This window comes from Paracoccidioides lutzii, assembly GCF_000150705.2.
Source record: "Paracoccidioides lutzii Pb01 unplaced genomic scaffold supercont2.25, whole genome shotgun sequence".
Taxonomy (NCBI): domain Eukaryota; kingdom Fungi; phylum Ascomycota; class Eurotiomycetes; order Onygenales; family Ajellomycetaceae; genus Paracoccidioides; species Paracoccidioides lutzii.
In genome coordinates this window covers 139,000-158,477 of record NW_015440971.1, presented here as the reverse complement: position 1 = coordinate 158,477, position 19,478 = coordinate 139,000, and the positions used below count along the sequence as shown (strand labels likewise).

Sequence of the window (19,478 nt, the reverse complement as noted above, 5' to 3'; positions counted from 1 at the left end):
TCGCAAATACCTCCCAGTTTGGCACATGAGACAGACAACTCAGCACCCACTAATGTTGCCCATATAACTACATCTGCAATAATGTCCGTGATAATGGACCCTTGTGTATATGTCAGTTTATGCACAAACAACGGTCCTAGAAGCGGGTTCTTTGACCAGCAAGGGAGGGAAGCATGGAGAACAATATACATTATCATTGCCCTTCAGAGGTACACTTTCATAAACTATGTATGATGACGACAACATTAAACATGTGAGCATACTCTTTTAAAACTACCCCATAGAGAACCATAAATTCCCTCACTAAAAAATAAATATCGAATTACCGTCAATTGGGTAAATGAAGTACCATTTTGCCCCGCCCAAATACCCTCAATATTAATAAAGTTGATACAAGTTTCAGCAGCATAATTATGTGGATGACGAAACATTCACAGGCTTTCCTGCATACTCTTAACTTCATATTTTGGTATTCACCGATGATCTGACCCCTCCAAGTCAATCTTCTGATTCAAGTTGCCATTCAATTTCCCCAGCGATTCCGTCAATCACTTGAAATAACACAGCGGATTTAACTAGTCTGATGGCTCCTCCTCTACCTGCGCCGGATGGTCCAGAGTTAAAAACAATGGGGACCAGAGGGGGGAGGTTAATAGCCTGGGCCCACTTTTATAAAACAATGATCAACTGATCACCCATCTAAAGTAAACACAGTCTAGGGGTAGATTAGGTTAAGATTAGGTTAGTATACTAGGATTAGGATTAGTTAGGGGCTTTAGATGAGAGTTGGGTTAAGGGGAAGGACCTGAGAAAGGTTTGCATGAGATTTGAACGAGAGTGTGTAGTTTTAATGAGGGGTTGTCATGGTTTAACGTTATTATACAGCATAAAACCCCTGTCCCGCCGAATTTTAAAACCATGTTCAGCTCTTTTGAAACCAACGTTCAACTGTACGCCCGCACCAGAGAAAACACTCACAGTTTCCTTCCTTTCCCAGGTTCTGACGGAGTTAGTTTTAAAAATATTTTATCTATGAGGAGTCCCGCTTGACCGCTGGTCGGCGTCAGTCTGAGCCTCTGAGGTCTACATCACATGAATATGGCAGCACAGCACTTAACAAAGAACATGCCTTTGGTATTAGGAACGCTGGATGGGCTAGCGGAACAGTACCGAGTGCGATATTGGAGAGAAATGGATGACTACCTCGACCCTGCCTGCATCTATATACAGAAACTCCGCTGATATTCACGTTGAAACTCTACAATCCCTCGTTCGTTTATATTGCTGTTTTGAAAAGGTGACTAAGATTAACCAGCAGAGAGGACGGAACAAGGGGACTGCTTTTGTTCGGGATTAAACTAATTACACTTCAATCCTGCGCCTAGGCGTTCAGCTCACGACCCCATGTATGTATGTACAGTACATGCATTGGGGAATTGATCGAATTTAACCTTATCGCTTTTTACTCTTCGAATGAGTCACTTGATTTAAACGATCAAAAGTGACGACGACATCTATGACTTATAAGGAATACGCTATCAAATACATAGCAAATATGCGGGAAGTTCAATCTTGCAAAAAGTACGGTTGTTCTTTCATGTGCAGTCTTCTCAAAAACCTGAAAATGATACTCCCATATAACTACCCCGTGCTACGTGTGGTAGATGCGACAGAAACTAAAAGAAGAAAAGAAAAAAGAAAAGAAAAAAGCTAGCTGACAATTACGACATCCATTGAAATACTCAACTTCATACTCGCATAAGACGATGATCCTCCACGATCGGGATCTCATTCAGCCTCCGCCCCTCAAATATATGATTCCCTAGCCAATGAAATTTTTGAGAGACAGAGATCGTTATTGTTTAGTGGGTGGGATCTTGGAAAGATCGCACTTGTATCGTTTCGTGTTTCAAAATGTATCCAAATCGAGGTTAGCAATGGATGGATTAGCTAGTTGGATAGATCCTGGATCCCTGGATTTTATTCTGAGAAACGAAAAACAAAGGCTGAGCGTTTGCCAATTTCTTGAAGACTAGGGGAAATAATTCAAATGAGTTGAGAATTGAAGAGATATGCGTGAACAATTTCTACTGCTGCACAGAATGTTAATAACTTCAACTGAAATCCTTGTGCACGAAGCAAAATGATTCAGAAGGTCTATTGGGGATACAACCAAAAAAAAAAAAAAAAAAAAAAAAAAAAAAAAAAAAGCACAGCAGCGGGTATTGAATCATAAATTGCCCCTTGATAAAATCAGAACGAGGTAAATTGAAGTAGAAGTAAACTGACAAACTTCCTGCTGTGATACAAGGGGGAAGTGGAGGAAAATGAAAAGTATCAGGCGGGGATGAAATAATAAGGGATATCAGGACGAGAGAACAGAATTAAAAGTTAGGAGTTACGAAGAAAGGGAAAAAGAAATATACAATTAAGAACACATAATACCACTATATGGAATCACTTTTTTTTAAAAAAAAAGAGAAAAAAGAAAAGAAAGAAAAGAAAAGAAAAGAATAATGTAAAAGGGAAAAGCCAATCGAAGCAGGAAAGTGGAAAACAGCTACATATACTCCAATAACACCTCAAATAATCATAACGATAACACCATACCGACAACCAAGCACCATGAATCGAGGAAAGAAGAGGGACAATGCCATAAATAGAGCAGACAAGAAACATATAAGGAATTACGCAGAATGTACACGCCCCCCCAACGCCTGAAGCATCTCGAAACTGGTTAGGGACCTAAAGTCCCAATTCGACATTGATCGATCATCTCCCCGGCTTCCTCACAATGTAATAAGTTAGCAATGGACGATGATCTTCAGCCTTAATCATACGCCAAAATGCTTCTTCTGGCTTAACCATCTCATGCAGCTCTAGACAAAACTCCATTACTGCCCGTCTTATATCTGGTTGCGGATCCTTAAGGCTCCCATTGGCAAAGTTGCCCAGGCGCTGCAGCACCGGCTCACTAAGGAATAGATCCTTTTCGTTTAGTCGACGTAGGAGGCCGCTGAGGATATATCCGCCCATTGCAACCATTCGATGGCTTTCCGGAGACTTCTCCTCTGATTCCAGCAGATCCAGTACAGCGTCAATCACATCTGCCGGATCACAAGCTCCTACAATATCTTCTGCTGTTTCTTCGAGGCCGCTAACAATATGATTTGTAAGCTCATAGTGCTTGCGTGCCGTAATAATTGCCGTCATAGCTCTCGCATAGTATGTGGAGAAATAATTACGATTGATCGAGAAAAGCAAACGAATCGTCACTAATACCTGCGTTTTCATGTCGAGCGGTCGTCCAGTTCCAGATTTCTTTTCTGTATCTGGAGCTTCCAGCGCGTTTAACAACACCAACAACGCTTCGCCATATTTGGCTTCGTCATTGAATATTGACTCATGATATTTGATCAAACTTTGCACCTTTCGGTATCCATGGACGTCAATAGCTCCAGATCTGATTTTATTAAGTCCCCTATCAATCATATCTCGTGCCCGGGATGGGTCTTTCGATCGTGGACTCAGGCTCCTTCGTTTTTCTGAAATCTCCACCTTTTTCCATCGTCGATGTATATTCTCGCTCGCAGGAAAGGCAACGCTGGCCGGAGGAGAAAATGTTGAGAGTAGTTGTTGCTGATTGTGTTTGCGATTGGGGGTGTTTGCCGGTTCGTTGATAGAATGTTCTTCAAGAGGAATTGCTTTGGCAGGCGAACGGGGTGTTCTTGGGGACATTCCAAGTGGAAATGGGTAGGGGATATTTTCCTTGGCATTTGGAGACTGGGGGTCTTCATAGACCTTGAGGGTGTCCACAGGATGATTGCCTTCACTGCTAGAAAGGGAAAGCCGGCCCGCTGGCGCGGGCATTCTGGGCGCCACGTCATCGTTGTGTTTAGAATAGCGCCTGTTAGGGCTGGTCGTTGTAGCCAAAAGTTCACCAGAATACACTTGGGATTGGAAAGACGGTGACATGGGGATACGAGAAACGGAGACGTCGCTGCTGCTTAAACGGCGGTGGCTCGAAAGAGTGCCATGAGACGTGGTCAGAGATCTAGAAGTAGGAAGATCAGCCATAAGATCGGTTTCGTCTTGGCTGAAGACATCATCACTGGAAGCAGGGACGACGGCTTCAGTAGGGCTAAGAATCTTTTCCGCAGTTCTATAGTCGGCCTTCAGTACGGCTATCGCTATATTTTCTTCAGTTCTAGCCGGGCTAGCCGGGCTAGCAACTTGTGGTTTTGCGTCTACAGAAGATGCGTAATTTGGTTTAACCGCAGGACCTGCCATTAAACGAATTTCACCAGATTTCAAACCTGTAATATCAAGCCGTTTGGGTTTTGGCTTTGCTGTGCTGACAGGAGCACTGCTTTCAAGTCTCGACTTGGGACGAGAAGGTGTGGGGTTGGGTTTTCTTCCCGGAGTTGCTGTTATGGTCTTACTCCGTGGTTTCGGAGGGCTTTCTGGGGGACTTGATAATCTCGGATGAGACGCGCTTTGAATAGACCTATTACGCGATGAGTATGGATCGGCAGTAGCAGGTCGCATCAACTCAGGCCGTCGTGGTCGTGAAGAGGGACGCATTGGGGCAGAGGAGAGGGAGGTATTTTGGGACGAAATATGAACCCCAGTAGGCACTGTGCGAGCGGTCGATCCCGGTGGTTTGTGTATCGGGGGTTTAGCCGATTTTACATCCGGAAATGATGACTGCGCAGATTCTGGGCGGGCAGGTAGTTTCTTCACTACAGCCAGACGAGCTTTTTTCTGAGCGGCAATCGTTTCTTTGAGGGTTTGTCGCGACCCTCCCCCTGAAGCGCTGGGTCCTAAACCCGTTCGAGGCCTTCCATTAGTATTTACGGCATTAGGGTCAATATTTGGATTACTAGGATCCCTTTCGAGAAGAGACTTTGACTTGGCATCTAGTGTTTCCATGATCCTAGACTGAATTTAGCATAATGAGCTTTGAAATTCCAGAACGCAGAATTTTACGTACCCTTCAGCTCTCTCAGGCCAGAGCCTCGCGAAAGTCCAGAAAGTTGATCGCATGTTTTCCCTCACTCCAGGATTGGGATCCGCTAATCCCTTCTTGACACATTTTTCCAGAACATCAGCACCCCCGCTGTGTTCAATGGACCCTTTAATCCCGCTGTGCTTCGTGATAAGGGTTTGTATCCAGCCCGTGACGAATAGCCTAGGTTGAACATTTTTGTCCTGACACGCGCCCCAAAGATGCTGTACAATTCTGGAAGTATAAGAGACATTGCCGATGATAGCATCCACAGTGAGGTTACCGTTTTGTGCACTAATTTTCTTCAGTCCCCCGCACACTTTGATCATATTCAGCAAGAGGACTTCAACCATAGGATCAATTGCCGGTCCATTCACCCGTGCAATATCTTGAATTAAGCAACAACCAGCGGCGGACAACGTTGTTCGCAATGAATTGGAAGTTTTTAGGATACCGTCGAGCAGACTTTTAATACCCGCCAAATAATTCTGCTCAAAATCATGCGGTGCGTTGCCCTTTGTTATTCGTCGCAGTTTCAAAACGCTTTTCTCGCGAGGAATCCAGTTCTGCTCTGATTCTCTGCCTTCAAAATGGGGTAGCATTTCGCGAATTATTTCATCTAGTTCTCGGTGGGAATTGATGTAAAGAGGTTCGATTGTTTCCGCTTCAACTATTTCTGGGTTTCCGGTAACGGCGGAGAACGACTCGATGCTGGCACTGTGCGATAGCACCGCATCCCTTCGTGGAGGATCTCTAGATATTTTTGAAGCATCTGAGACTACGGTTAGTAAGACTAGTAACAAATTGATGAGAGTGCATACCAATAGAGGTAGAATCAGATGTCATGCTTGCTTCCTTACTTGTTGGTTCGCCGTAGGAGTGAATGGAAAGAACGGAATTAGGCCGTTGGGGATCTTGAGGTCGATGGCTTGAAAAGCTGCTCCCAGGTCTCAAGATATCGGATCTTGGTTGAGACTGCATGGAAGAGGAAAGTTCATGATCATGGCCAATGCTAGACAGGATCGAGGTTGCTATCGATTTCCTCACGTTATGCGATTGAAGTTGCTGTTTTAGATCCGACAACGCTCGAGGGGGGGCATTTCTATCTAGTATGAGCAAACAGAGATCTGGGCGGATAGTTTGTGGGTTCATGACATACCGAAATAGATCGATAACTGTCATCTTCGCAGTTTCCCTGACTCCACTATCGGCATCCTCGAGACAGACGACGAGACTTGGGACGTACGTACGGAAAAGCACTCCGCGTTCACGAGTCATCTACAAATAAGAGCGAGAGGGATAGCCATATATTAGCAAACAAATGGGATAGTCAAGCCAGGTTTGGATGATAGTTGATAATCTGGTAATAAACTCACAGTCGCCAACCACGTCATACTAGTTTCTTTTGCCCGTGGATTCTTCCCCGCCAACGCAAGTTCCAAGACATGATGTTCAACCTCAACAGGAGAAGCCTGCCAAAAGTCACTGAATGCCTGAGAGGCCTGTGAACGGACGCGTTCTTTGTGATCGCCTAGCCGCTCAAGCAGCAACGGATATGTGGACCGTCCTTGAGAGGCAATGGTCTGATGTAATTCCTGGAGATAAAGTCGTTTGAGCAGATGACCTAAGGCAGAAAATCCCGCTGTGGAAAGCAAGGAATGTGGTGAGGCAATCGCAAGACGGAATGCCTCGAATATTGTGGATACGGCGACCTCCGGCACATTTTTCTGCTTTATTTCCGACTTGAGCTTCGTGAGATGTTGTGCCTTCGTCTCGACGGAGAGATTGCTGTTTTTAAACGCTGCTAGAACCTCAGTGGCTCTAGCTTCCATTGTCAAGATTGTTCGATCACAAAGCTCATTGGTAATGGGATATCCTGGGATGTGGCTGCTGTGATATCTTGACCAACGATAGATGGCCTATGCGCAGGATCACTGAAAATACAGTTTTCCACCTCCTTGTAGATAGATTCGAACGGTAAATTGGATAGCCGAGTGAGGGTGGATATATGAGCAGCCGAAGGTACCTGGGAACGTGGGAATTCGAAAGAGGATCAAGAATGTGGCGTCAGTTCTGACAGATTATGCTAAGACAGCTCACGATTAGCACTTGGAAGAAAGATGAAGGGGGCGTGGGGTAAAGAAGCATGCAAAATTGTGAAGCGTAGTGAGGAGGCGAAGATTCAATCAAGTAGTAGCAACAGACCAATGGAGATATCTGCGCGACTCTGAAAAGGGGGAGGATGGGGGGGTTAGATAACCGATGTAGAAGAAGGCGGGGTATACCTGGATTTGAAGTAGCAGATGTGTTATGACATATAGCGCACGGTATATAGGCGGGATGGAAATGCAGCGATGGGGGTCGGCAAGGGACTTGGGATGAAGGCATGAGGTTGCGACGGGGAAGAAGAGCCTCAGTTCGGAAGCCAGGCAATGGCCGAAAAGGGTAATTTGATTGTTTCGCTGCCCAAAATATGGTTGGCTTGGCAGCAGCACAGCGCTAGCCCGATCTGGGTGGCGGAAGATTGGTCAGCAGCTTTCTCAGAGCTTAACTATCTAATTAACCAGTTATCATGTCAGTGCATCTGTTAATTAATAACTAATTGGTTACAAGGATAGTTAGTTACTGTAGACATACTTTAATTATTATCAGATGTTGATTGAAAAATCTATCTGTCAAAAGGTAAACAAATCACTATTCTAGTGTGCTGATCCATGGTTGAACAACAGACTTTTTTACCTTTCCAAGCATTCAAAGTGCTAGTTTTAATCCCCAGGAGACTTTGCGTAACTAATATTCACTGCCATTGTCATATGTTCATGTCTGCTGTCTTCTGAGGCCATTCTTGTATAGATCATTGTTTAAAAATCAATCTAGTAAGTCAGAGGTGGACATATGTAGTATTTAAGTGCATGAATTCATGTCATGAGGATTAGATGCGGCGGCTGAGCCACCCACATGCACAATCAATCTCTATATAAAACATGCCAACTTTCATATGCTGACAATTTTCGTACGTAGCCATTGACATCCTCTCATAAATAAAAACGCTTCGAAAACCATGTCCACATCATCTAGCTCTCCAATTCTATTAACCCCAGAGGAATCTCCAATCCCGCGCTGCCGAACAAGGGACGCGGAGAATACTGAAAGTAAAACCAGCGATGTCTGCGCCATTGCGGCATCCCTGCACACCGCAGCTCACCCATCACCTAAAGTTCGCCTGCACCTCCAAGACCTTACCGACCCAGCAACTAAGACCTTCATAAACTTAATCGCAGACCCAAATGCCGCAATCAATACAGCTCTAGCCAACATTGTAACGTACCTGTACACATCTCCCCCGAAAAATGACCAAACTGGGACCGACTATGCTCAATCCACACGTCCCCACTTCAAACCATCCCTCCCAGGCACCCGCTCCGTCACCCTTATACTCCGCGATAAATCTGGCGTAGCTTACACAACAGGCACAGACCTAGATCCAGACCACAAAGAGATCCACATCTCTCTCTCCTACATCTCCAAAGTCAGCAAGACATTTGAAGACCCGACCAGCGAACTCTTAGGCGTAATCACCCACGAGCTAGTGCATTGCTATCAGCACAGTCGCCCTCGTTCCTACCCGAAAAATGAGAAGAAACAGAAGGGAAAGCCTGCACCGGAAATATCATCTCCCCCATCCGGCCTAATTGAAGGTATTGCGGACTTCGTACGTTTGAAGGCAGGCCTCGTTCCTCCTCATTGGAAGCGGCCGATGAACAAGGCTGAGCGCGGTAGCTCGTGGCATCAGGGATATCAGAGCACTGCATTCTTTCTGGAATGGATTGAGGATGTAAAGGTGGGGAAGGGCGCGGTGGGGATGCTGAATGATAGGATGTTGAGGACCGGGTATGTGGGTGAGTCGGATCTGAACGCAGACGAGAATGACGAGAAGGGGGAAGAAGGGGAGGGGCAGCGAGTGATGATGGATGGCAAGAAGCCGGCTAAGTTGGGATTCTGGCACGGGCTTTTTGGAGCGGAGGTGCTGGAGCTCTGGGAGGAATATGGAGAGTATTTGGATTCTTCGAAGATGAATTAAGACAGTAGTTGAAGGATGATTATCACGACAGGCGGAACTTATTCTCTCCTGGAAAACACTTGGGTTTTTGTATGTCCTTCCACTTTGTACTAAATTCAAAACCTGTCTGACGTTTCTGTATATCTACCGTACTATATTGGTCCATCCATCCAACCAAATGAGCAGAGTCTATATCTTTCCTTAAAAAAGGGATAAATTTGCGGTAACATCACTGGGGAAAGGAACAGCCATACCATGCTGCGCCATAATAGAAATGGATATAACGTTTCGCCTAAAAAATTCCCTATCAAGATGAGATCTGATATGTGGAATGAGACAGGTGGTGTGTGTAGGGGTAATTGGGAAGTGATGGGTGGGTCAGCATAAGGCGGTTAACATTTTTATACTCCAGATTCTCGGCATTTTCATCAGCAAGTTACACTGTTCCATGGCTGATGCATGTTTTATGCGCCGCAATCAAGATCGATAACGTTGAGAAATAGGGAATGATGGGGATAGAAATCAGTCAGAAGAACGAGAGTGGTCGAAAGTTTCAACCAGACATAATGAAACAACGCATTCCCCAATGTTGTACATAGACAAAAGTGAAATGAAGAACATAGGAAAGTATATATGATAGAAAATACAGGAAGAAATCGGCAGACATGCACATGAGGTTGGTGAGATAAATAAGGCAGAGCGGAAAAAAGAACGGTATGGGGAGCAGATTTTCATTTGTGTTATGTGATCCCGCTTTGATATTTCCTTTGAACAAAGAAACCCAAAATAATTTCCACTGTAATCTGCTGCCTCGGCTTTCCCACAGTTTGAGCCTTCAAAATATTGTTTTTTCTTTACACAATGACTTCACCAGGATCAACATATACTGGTTTCCATGGCTCTGCACCTTCCTCTTCCATCGAGCTGGGGACTCTAATCCCAAGGGGGCTATATAGATACCACCCCTTGAGCGCTGCTGCTGCTGCTCTAAAACGCGCTTCACTCAAACTTCCTCCGGCTCCCTCGCCAAGCTTGTCCGGCCCGGAGAAAATACCCACGTTGAAAACGGGACGGTTGCTCAAACGACCTGTCTCGCTAAGGATTTTCGCAACGGGATCTTCAAACCCTTCCCGACGGCAAAGCTTGCTGAGATCCCGCGTTGGTTGCCGGAAACTAAATAATGACGCCATGTTAAGATACCGACTCATGAAGTGTTCTTTAAAAAACTGTTTCGCGGCTGGTCGACCAGCGTGTAGGTAGACAGCGCCCATGACGGCACGGACGAAGTTCGCACATGCTCGGTTGGGTGTGACGCCTTCATATTGAACGGGGTATGGAAGTGCAGATTCGCCAAAAGCGTCGCCATATATAATCCTTGCGCTCGTACTGCGTTTCGATAAATTACCATTAGGTCTGAGGAACGTGCCGTTTGCGTTGGTTTTGACTTCTGTGTCGGGTGGAAGCCGCTTAAATTGTAGGAAACCCGGGTCGACTTCGGCCCCAGGATCAGCTACACATTCAAGACCCCATTCCCTAGTCATGGCTGCTAGCGGTTTTGCTCCAATGTATGAATACATTGCAGCCCAGAGAACTTTAATTGGGAGTCGTGGATAGGTGCTTATCAAATGTTCGGAGGTGTAGTATGTCAGGAGGTCACCACCTAGTATCGACAGTGATTTATTGTTGAATTGCGGTGAGGGATCGACAGACTCATCAACAAGGGTGCGGGCCAGTGTTTGAAGAGGTAATCGTCGTGGTAGAGAGAGTCGAGCATGTAGGGCAGCGAGTTTAGGGGAGTTCAAAGCAGCCTCGACAGGTGGTGAGGGAGGTGTTGGTGTTCGGGTTATATGGATATTTGAAGAATGCTCATCATCGTAGGGCTCAGTTTCTTCCGTTAACACACTAGATGATGCGGAAGACTGTTGTCGTATAGCTGTGAAAAAAAGCTGATGCGGAGCCGGAGACACCCACCTGGTGGTAGGCCGTATCCGCGGTGAAAGTACTGAACCGCTCCATCGGAGAAGCTGCAGTCTCTTCATTTGGGCTCCCACTCCGGCGGCTGATCTCGAGTTCCGGCAGTGGTGTAGAACGTCACAATTGAAGGGTACGCACGCACGCTGGAGTGTGAATTTGATGCTGCTCATTATCACAGACTTCAAAAATTTCTTGGGGAACTTGGATCAGTCAAGGTCATGTGATGTGCCACACATCACGCTAACCTGGTTTTGTCTCCTAGCGCCCATCCGAGATGAACCTCCGTTATTATTATTCTACACCAGACACCCAAACGTCTCCTCAGTTGTCAGTCGCCGTTGCAATATCCTGCTCAACTCCATATTTGAGTCGATTGCTCAAGATGGGAGGTGGCCCCAAAGTTCGGTAAGCCATTGGCTGAGTTACTGCTGAATATACCGCACCATTCCCGCTCAATTGGTCATTCTCTGACTCTCCCGTTTTGTTAGCTATCCCAAGCATGTCTGGTCGCCGGCTGGTGGCTGGTACTCACAACCGGCAAACTGGAAAACCAATACCGCGATAGTCGGCGTAGTCATGTTTGGTATTACTGCTATGGCCTTTAAAGTTTCCTCAGAAAGAGAATTCCGGACCAATTTTCCAGAACAAGGCAGATTCTTTCCGAGTCGGTGGTGGGTTCCTCCCGTTGTCTCCCGCAGATATATTAAACCAATTGGTAGTTGCTGACTGTGGAAAACTGCAGGTGGAGCAAACAACTTGTGGAACACGAAAAGAAATTGGCCACGGGAAACAAGTCATGATGAAGGTGACGAGGAAGTTTATTGGGGTGGACATCTCTGTGCATTATATACATATGTTCCTTCTTCTGGAGTTGAATCAGTGGATTTAGATACACACACTACTTTATATCGATCGAACAATCAAATTTCACTTTTGCATTTCTGAGGCTTTTACAAGGTTTCTCGCAAACTGCAACGTGTACAGGCGAACCCGCTCCGTATAGCTTTCACCATTCCACAGCTCCTCCCCCAGGTCGGTACAGGATATTTGAGGCACCCCTACTTGTTCAATCACAAAACTAGCCGCCACAGTGGCACAAATCAGAGCAGCTGGAATCCGCCCATGTCCTCCCCAGGAATCAGAGATTCTGGTCCACTTTTCGGATTTCTCTAGAGTGGAGGTGACGACTCTGATGGGCGGTCGGTCAATGCTGACGACGAGTCCTTGAGCCAGGGCTCCAAGAAAGGCGTTTCCCGCGCCTGTTGGATCTACCACCTTCACCCCATTATACGCCGGGATATGCAAGGAGAGATTTTTGGAAAACGCATAGGAACCGCCTTTTCCAGCTCTCACCACCAGCAGTCCATTCCCGTCTTGTCCAATTCCAGATTCGATGATGGTGGAAGCTATAGCTCGATCACTGCTCTTTTCTTCATTCCATGTTGTATTACCAAACATATTTGCCAATTCGAGGTCATTTGGGCTAACCACGTCTACGTGTTTCAAAGCCTTATAGAACATTGGAAGCTCTTCTTCGCGGCACAAATCAGGCACTGGTTCCCACACAAAAACTGGACGTTGTCCCACAGTTGAAGGGTTGATTTTCTTGCTTTTTAGGAGTATGTCCCTTCTCTGGAGGATTCCTTCGACAATCTGACAGCAGCGCGCAGGAGAGCATACCAGGTGGAACGACTTCGAGAATACTTGATATTCCGAGAGGGAGTTATGATCCAGGGGAAGTTTGGGAGTGAGATATCGGAAATCTTTTCATGTTTGCGTAGAGGAGCAGTAGTCAGTCAACTATGAATTGTCCACTGAAAGAAGATTATAAGGCTATATCCATTCACCTACCCCTTTTCTCATTCGGGCCGTAACCGTTCCATGCCCTGGTAGTTAGCCTTTCAGCAGACTCTCTCAGCACACAGGCAGAATCCCAAGATGTGATGATGCGGCGTATTTCGTCAGGAAAATCGGAGCCGGTATCGACGATCCAGCTAACGACCCGGGAATGCTCCTTGCCTGCTACCATTCGCGCCCCAACAGCTGCATAAGAACCAGCGCCTCCAATAATGTTTTTCACTGATGGTTTAGGAGCTTCAAATTCTATCTCGTCTGCATTCTAGGTGTCAGGAAATCTATACATACAGGACAATATCTACACTTGCTTTGCGGGGAGAGAAGATGACTCACCGATAATGAACATTCCCAACGTGCAAAAATTGATATTGCCAAGGAGGACCGACATCATTAGCAGCCATATTTCTGCACAGGTCTAATTATGAAAGCGTATATATATATCTGACATCTAAATTAATCCATCTCATCTCAGTGTTGCGGCGTACGTACTCTAAAACTACTGCTGTATCTAGGGGCGGGGGTATTTAGCAATACAGAGGAATCACAATTATCTGGTTGGGTGTGTTGCTAAAGTACTGCCACCGCCCAGTTCGGAGCTTCAACTTTAACGCCGCAACGTCCAATATCAACTTCGATCAACTTCTCCTGTCGACCGTCTCAGCTTCGTCTTCCCGCTCTACCCTTCTCCACCCAACGACAAGTTGCTCCAGGTAACGCTCGATATCCCACGTTTAGGCAGCTGTATTTTTCCCTCACTTAGCAATTTCATTTACGCCTTCAGCATAATCCATTATTTAACCCATATTTCGTTGGGAAAGTCACACTCCGCGCCCATCTCCCACCCACCTCAACCTAGGTTAACATCAGGCAGCTGGCAGAGCACGAACCATGACTACCAACCACATGAACAGTTTTACCACTCTCATCAAGCGGTAAGACGATCTATTGATGGATTATTTTGTCAATGCACATGGATTTTGATATTGTTCCTGAGAGCACTTACTGACAGCCTCCGGTGACAGGCTTGAGGCTGCCACCTCCCGTCTCGAGGATATGGCATCCTCGCTCGAGAGCTCAAATCCAAGCAGTCCTGCTGCTGACGGTTCCATAACAAAAATCTCTATAGCATCTCCAAACAATGCCTCTCCTTCTATTCCTCCCCCCACTGTCGTTAAACCGCCACCTGGCCAGATCGAAGACTTCGATGCGCTGATCGACAAGGAAGTGAAGAACTTTATCGAGCTCAGTAAAAAGATAGGAGAACCAGTGGAAGCACAGGTATAATTGGACGATACACGCATTGTCAGCTTCATAATACTAATGGGAAAATATAGGCTAAAACCGTCCTTCAAGCCTTCGAAGCTGAAAGGACATATATCTACGTCACTTTAAAAGCCAAGAAACCAGAGCAGCAGCCTCAAGATCTACTGACAGACTTGCGCAATGCCTCTACCGAAATCAACAACATACGAGAATCAAACCGGCAATCCCCTCTCTTCAATCACTTGAGCGCAGTAGCGGAAGGAGTCATGGCTTTGGGTTGGTTTCTTGAACCCAGACCAGCAGAATTTGTGCGGGAAAGCATAGCGGGTGCCGAATTCTATGGAAACAGAGTGCTTACCCAGTACAAGGGAAAGTGAGTGGGCATATGTATTCCCGCACGCCCTCTCGGTGTAAAAAATTCTAACGTTCTAAAGGGATGACACCCATGTCGCCTACCTTCAAGCATATTATCAGATCTTTAAATCCCTTGTTAGCTACATTAAAAATCACTACCCCACAGGCTTGACCTGGAACAATCGAGATGGAGTCGACGTAATGGAGGCTTTAAAACAGGTCCATTCTGGATCACCAATGGGAGCCTCGCCACCGCCTCCTCCCCCGCCTCCTCCCGCCGGTGCAGGTGCCCCCCCACCACCACCACCTCCACCCCCTCCGCCCGCGGGCGAAGCCCTGCCTCCAAAGAAATCCTCAGGTGGCGATATGTCTGCTGTTTTCAATCAATTAAATCAAGGATCCGCTATCACCTCCAGTCTCCGGAAGGTTGACAAGTCGGAAATGACACATAAAAATCCTAGCCTTCGGGCTGGCTCGCTTGTCCCAGAACGCAGTAACTCAATGGGTAGCGTGACATCTCCCACTTCTCGTGGCAAATCTCCAGTTCCAAGCAAGAAGCCAAAACCTGAAAGTATGCGCGCTAAAAAGCCCGCTCGCAAACAGCTCGATGGTAGCAAATGGTACATCGAACACCAAGACAGCCCTGCCGATATCATCGAGATTCCCGCCCAACTCTCACACTCAATCTTAATATCCCACTGCAACAAAGCAATCGTTAAAGTCAACGGCAAAGCAAACGCCATATCCATCGATAACTGTACCGGCCTCTCCGTCATCGTTGACTCTCTTGTCAGTAGCATTGACGTTGTCAAGGCCCCCAAATTTGCGCTGCAGATTGACGGCGTTGTGCCAACTATCCTGCTCGACCAGGTAGATGGCGCGACTATATACCTAAGCGAGGAAAGTTTGACAACTGAGATATTCACCAGCAAGTGCTCCAATGTGAATATCGTGGTGCCGCCTAAGGAGGGAATGGACGACGATTCCAAGGAATTGCCTGTGCCCGAGCAAATTCGAACCTTCATCAAGGATGGAGTTGCCGTGAGTGAAATTGTTGAACATTCTGGATGAAGTTCTTATCAGTCGGTTTGAAACTGCAGGGACTGGCGAGAAAATGGACAGGTATTTTCTCCATTATGGTTTGATTAACTAATGCCTATACATTTATACATTCTGTTGGTTGTTGTATTTTCTTCTCCAACTGATCCATTTGTCAATCGCAATGAACTTTTCCTGCTCTTCCGGATCTATCGTGCAATTTACGTAGAAAGATACTTTTCTATCCTCCCTACCCTCTGACAATTTGCCAGGCGGAGGAACAACTAAAATATTCGTGAGCAGCAACATATATATCAGTCGACTTTATTATCTTGCTTTTGCATTCATATATTCCTTTACGTCAAGTTGCACTAACAATTCTAGACCTATCTACTTAGTCTTTTATATATGCACATAACAAACTTTCGAGTGTGCGAGCTCTAATCCCTGGATTTTTCCACTGTGTTATCTACCTGTTTGGCAATTATCTGCTGGCTCCTTTTTAATACATTTTAAAATACACTTCCAACATACCTGTTTGAGTATTATTTTTTGAAGAGATAGGAGAAACAGTGCAAATTATATCTAGTCATTCGTTCTTGATTTATTATTAGTTAGTCATAATCTTCAAATGTTTTTTAATAGGAACAAGAATAGTAGAGGTATAATGAGTTTAGTAAAAAGGATTGATTGAGCATCAATTATGAAATCAAAATGATGATAAAAATCATGCATATCTATGTTTGAAAGTAGTTACAAAAATATCCAAGTGAGTGGAGACTTCATGAAACACATGAAGAAAATATAAACGAAAGTACGTCAAGTAAAACTGAACCGCGAGAGAGCAGTGAGAGCATTTTGAATGAGGATGTATATTAGGCCCTCTTAATGTATTTGCGGTTCAGTTAATTATGTGATTTAAAACGCCGTTTCCTCCCTGCCTTTCTATTACCCCCCGCGGAAAAAAAAATTAGAAGTATAAGAAAAAAGCCAGGATGCGATATCAATGTCGGGGTTCACAGGACAGTAAAAATTCGAATCCAGTCGAATCAGAACCGGTTGGAAGAGAGGATTGAGAAGAGTGGCAGTTTCAGCATCCTCTTTATTGAGTTGATATAAGAGCCCCTGAAATATTTCGACGAGATGCATAAGTTGGAAGTTGGGAGGTATATATTGCATAGATGTTATTGTTCATTCGACGGATCTTGCTTTAACATGACGTCTAGGTGTTTTAACTTGCTCGCCAACAAGCTTTCGCCAACATCGCCGCCGGTGGTGGACATCCCAAACGCGCCAGAATATCCAGCATCTCTCTTCTTGAGTTTGCAGCACACATTATCGGCATCTGGAATCGAACTTCGGCTGTTGGAGGGCGACGCATGATGATTGCTTGGGACCAATGATATAGGAGGGGTATCGGGTGGGTTAGGTGAAATTTGTCCAGACAAGGTGTGAAAGGATGTGTGATAGCCAAATAGAGTATTGTGTTCCATCCTAAAGGGGGGAGAATCACGGTTGAACGGCCTATTCTTAATGGATGAATGAGCAGGGAGACTCAAGTTGACTGTAGATAAAGGGGGTAGAGGTGGAGATTGGGCATATAGGCTCGGTTCACGGCCGTTAAAAGTGCTCATTGGGAGTGGGGTCTGTAAAGCCGGTCCATAGCCGGAACTTCTACGCCTGAAAGCTTTTTCTGCAGCTGATCTACTGCCAGTACTGCCAATCCCGATATCTTTTACGGGTTTATAAGGACTGTATTGGGGGTCAGGATATTGGACTTCATTGCGTAATTTCTCCTTGCCGTCCGGAACTCTGTTTGCGAAAACAACCCTGATTGTAGAATAGAGGTAAAAGCGGCCGCGGGAAGGACAACATATGTTCAGGTGGATCAGATATCTTAGTATAGGTTTCTCAGTCGGATCTCCACCCGTACTCAATGAGGCTTCTGGTCTGTCGGTCCCTAGATTTGTACTTGCGGACAACGGCATATCGATAATCGGTCCAGCCGAATAACTTCGTTGCCGAATAAAGGTCTTTGTTCCTGGTTCCATTCCTTCTAAATCATAAGGTACAAGGAAGAGTTTCACTGCCGTTTTGTTAGGATTTTTTATAATGATTTGCAATTGGCCTTGTTTGGGAATTCGGTAACATCCTCCAGGTGGCGATTTCGGAGAAGGTGACCTTCGGGACCGCTTCTCTCTCTTACGTCGTTCTTGCAGAACTGTGGTACTTGTAAGCGCTTCTGACATTGCAGTATCAACTTCTGGGCCTTTGTCCGCATTTTTAAGTGGACTGGCATGACGGCGACGGTTCCTGTGACTGAGTTTATCTTCCCTTGGAAGTGTATTCTCAATATCGATGACACCGACATATGGGCTTGGGCTATCGTCTGAAATTGAGCGTCCACCGCCAGATGTAGGATAGCTATAAAAGACGGCAGGAAACGGCACAGTGACGTGTGGAGGACATTTTAGGCTGGGTTTACAGTTTCCCCTCCCAAGAACCCCGATTTGAGCAGTGAAATCCAAAGGCTTAGACGGCGATGTCGACATCCTCCCTCGTAAAATTGATTCTTCATAAGATCCAACCATAGGTGCATGAAGTAGTGGTGAGGAAACGTCAGTGGAGAAGGATGGCCTTCTAGAACGTAACATAAAAGGTGTTTGCGGGGACGATACCGGTTGGAGAGTGTAGGCAGATGTCAAAGACCTTCGGGGTTGATGTGCTTGGTAAGGGAATGTTGCCTCTCTTCTCCATGATCGGGAAGGACTGGGAGCATTGGTTCCACGGGGATAACTAGACGGGGAAGATTGGAAGGATGCAAATGCTTCTGAGGGTAGGGTGAGACAACGGTTAGCTTTTCCGGGGCTATCAGACAGGTCCATGGGTTCCATATTTGGAGATAAATCCAGATCTGTGTTACTGGCTTGATGTACGAGAGGACTGGTTGGGGCCTTTAGAACAAAACTTGACGAAAAGGAGGTTAAGGACGGCTCTCTCTCTCGGCTTTTGGCTAAAATCAAGTCGGTTCCCTGTCTTGCACACCACGGTGGGCTTGGAGGTAAATACCAAGGTGTTGCTGGTGAAGAACCAAAAGGAACAGGACTGCGACGTTGTATGAAGGGCTTTCCAAGCTCTTGTTTCTCAGTTTGCGGAGACCCTTGGCAAAAGTCACCAGAATGCAACGCTGAGCGGGGTCTCTCGATCTCACAGGGGCATCCGGTCGTCATCCCACTTCTGGAATCTTGCTCGGGTGATGTCTCTATTTCAGCAGCTGGCCGGAGAGGAGGGGTTTTTTCCTTGTTCAGTTGGCCTTCAAGCCTCGAGTGTGGAGGGTCTCCATGGGTTGCAAAATATTCTTCCAGCTATTTGATAATAAGGTCAGTCGTTTATTCTACAAGGGAAAAGCAGGGGAACGGATGCTTTCTGGCAGAGAGGTATCTGAAAAGATGCAGATCAACGGCAGATTCCCAGCTCAAAATCGTCCCAAGACAAAGAGACATATACATATACAAAAGGCACAGTAAAAGGTCGGCAAATTGAATGTTTTCATGGCGGGAATCCGCCATATTGGGATTGGAAGTATACTCTTGAAGAACAAGACTCTCATCAAATATATCCCGATTTAAAATATTGACTTACAGAACGATTAGGAACCCAGGTAGGGCTCTCCCCTTTCTTAATGCTCCGTATCAACTCCTCACGGTCACTCGTTTGAAGCTTTGGCGGGCTCTGTGCTTCCATATTTGCTTCCCACGAAGAAGCACCGACCATAACTTCGTCCTCATCATTATCTGCCCTTTGTTTCGGGGTCTCGGTTGGTTTCTTATTGTGAGTGTTGGGAATACGACTTGCAGACCACAACGGATGATAATGGGATTCTCCACGATCTTGATCTTTGAAGATTGGCATATTTCACTTGGA

The 19,478-nt window shown here is 45.9% G+C and overlaps 7 protein-coding genes across 7 annotated transcripts; 3 read left to right on the top strand and 4 right to left on the bottom strand.

The window, feature by feature from the left end:
* Positions 1-2,772: 2,772 nt before the first annotated feature.
* Positions 2,773-6,840, bottom strand: PAAG_07739 (hypothetical protein; the record flags this gene model as incomplete). The annotated part of the gene is made up of 5 exons (XM_015846313.1): positions 2,773-4,936; positions 4,994-5,786; positions 5,830-6,110; positions 6,168-6,286; positions 6,385-6,840. The coding sequence occupies 5 exons, from the start codon at positions 6,838-6,840 to the stop codon at positions 2,773-2,775; spliced, it is 3,813 nt and encodes a 1,270-aa protein (XP_015700707.1).
* Positions 6,841-8,069: 1,229 nt separating this feature from the next.
* Positions 8,070-9,089, top strand: PAAG_07738 (PBSP domain-containing protein; the record flags this gene model as incomplete). Its single annotated transcript, XM_002790393.1, has 1 exon — positions 8,070-9,089. One exon carries the CDS (start codon positions 8,070-8,072, stop codon positions 9,087-9,089), a length of 1,020 nt encoding a protein of 339 aa, XP_002790439.1.
* Positions 9,090-9,922: 833 nt separating this feature from the next.
* Positions 9,923-11,212, bottom strand: PAAG_07737 (mitochondrial 54S ribosomal protein YmL3; the record flags this gene model as incomplete). Its single annotated transcript, XM_002790392.2, has 1 exon — positions 9,923-11,212. One exon carries the CDS (start codon positions 11,210-11,212, stop codon positions 9,923-9,925), a length of 1,290 nt encoding a protein of 429 aa, XP_002790438.1.
* A 104-nt stretch (positions 11,213-11,316) lies between these two features.
* On the top strand, positions 11,317-11,842 carry PAAG_07736 (hypothetical protein; the record flags this gene model as incomplete). Its single annotated transcript, XM_002790391.2, has 3 exons — positions 11,317-11,447; positions 11,531-11,713; positions 11,785-11,842. The coding sequence occupies 3 exons, from the start codon at positions 11,317-11,319 to the stop codon at positions 11,840-11,842; spliced, it is 372 nt and encodes a 123-aa protein (XP_002790437.1).
* Positions 11,843-11,969: 127 nt separating this feature from the next.
* Positions 11,970-13,287, bottom strand: PAAG_07735 (PfkB family carbohydrate kinase (Mak32); the record flags this gene model as incomplete). The annotated part of the gene is made up of 3 exons (XM_002790390.2): positions 11,970-12,805; positions 12,894-13,154; positions 13,233-13,287. The coding sequence occupies 3 exons, from the start codon at positions 13,285-13,287 to the stop codon at positions 11,970-11,972; spliced, it is 1,152 nt and encodes a 383-aa protein (XP_002790436.2).
* A 500-nt stretch (positions 13,288-13,787) lies between these two features.
* PAAG_07734 (adenylyl cyclase-associated protein) lies at positions 13,788-15,587 on the top strand (the record flags this gene model as incomplete). Its single annotated transcript, XM_002790389.1, has 4 exons — positions 13,788-13,831; positions 13,922-14,177; positions 14,234-14,535; positions 14,597-15,587. The coding sequence occupies 4 exons, from the start codon at positions 13,788-13,790 to the stop codon at positions 15,585-15,587; spliced, it is 1,593 nt and encodes a 530-aa protein (XP_002790435.1).
* A 1,151-nt stretch (positions 15,588-16,738) lies between these two features.
* PAAG_07733 (hypothetical protein) lies at positions 16,739-19,466 on the bottom strand (the record flags this gene model as incomplete). The annotated part of the gene is made up of 2 exons (XM_015846312.1): positions 16,739-18,919; positions 19,197-19,466. 2 exons carry the CDS (start codon positions 19,464-19,466, stop codon positions 16,739-16,741), a joined length of 2,451 nt encoding a protein of 816 aa, XP_015700706.1.
* Between the last annotated feature and the right edge of the window lie 12 nt (positions 19,467-19,478).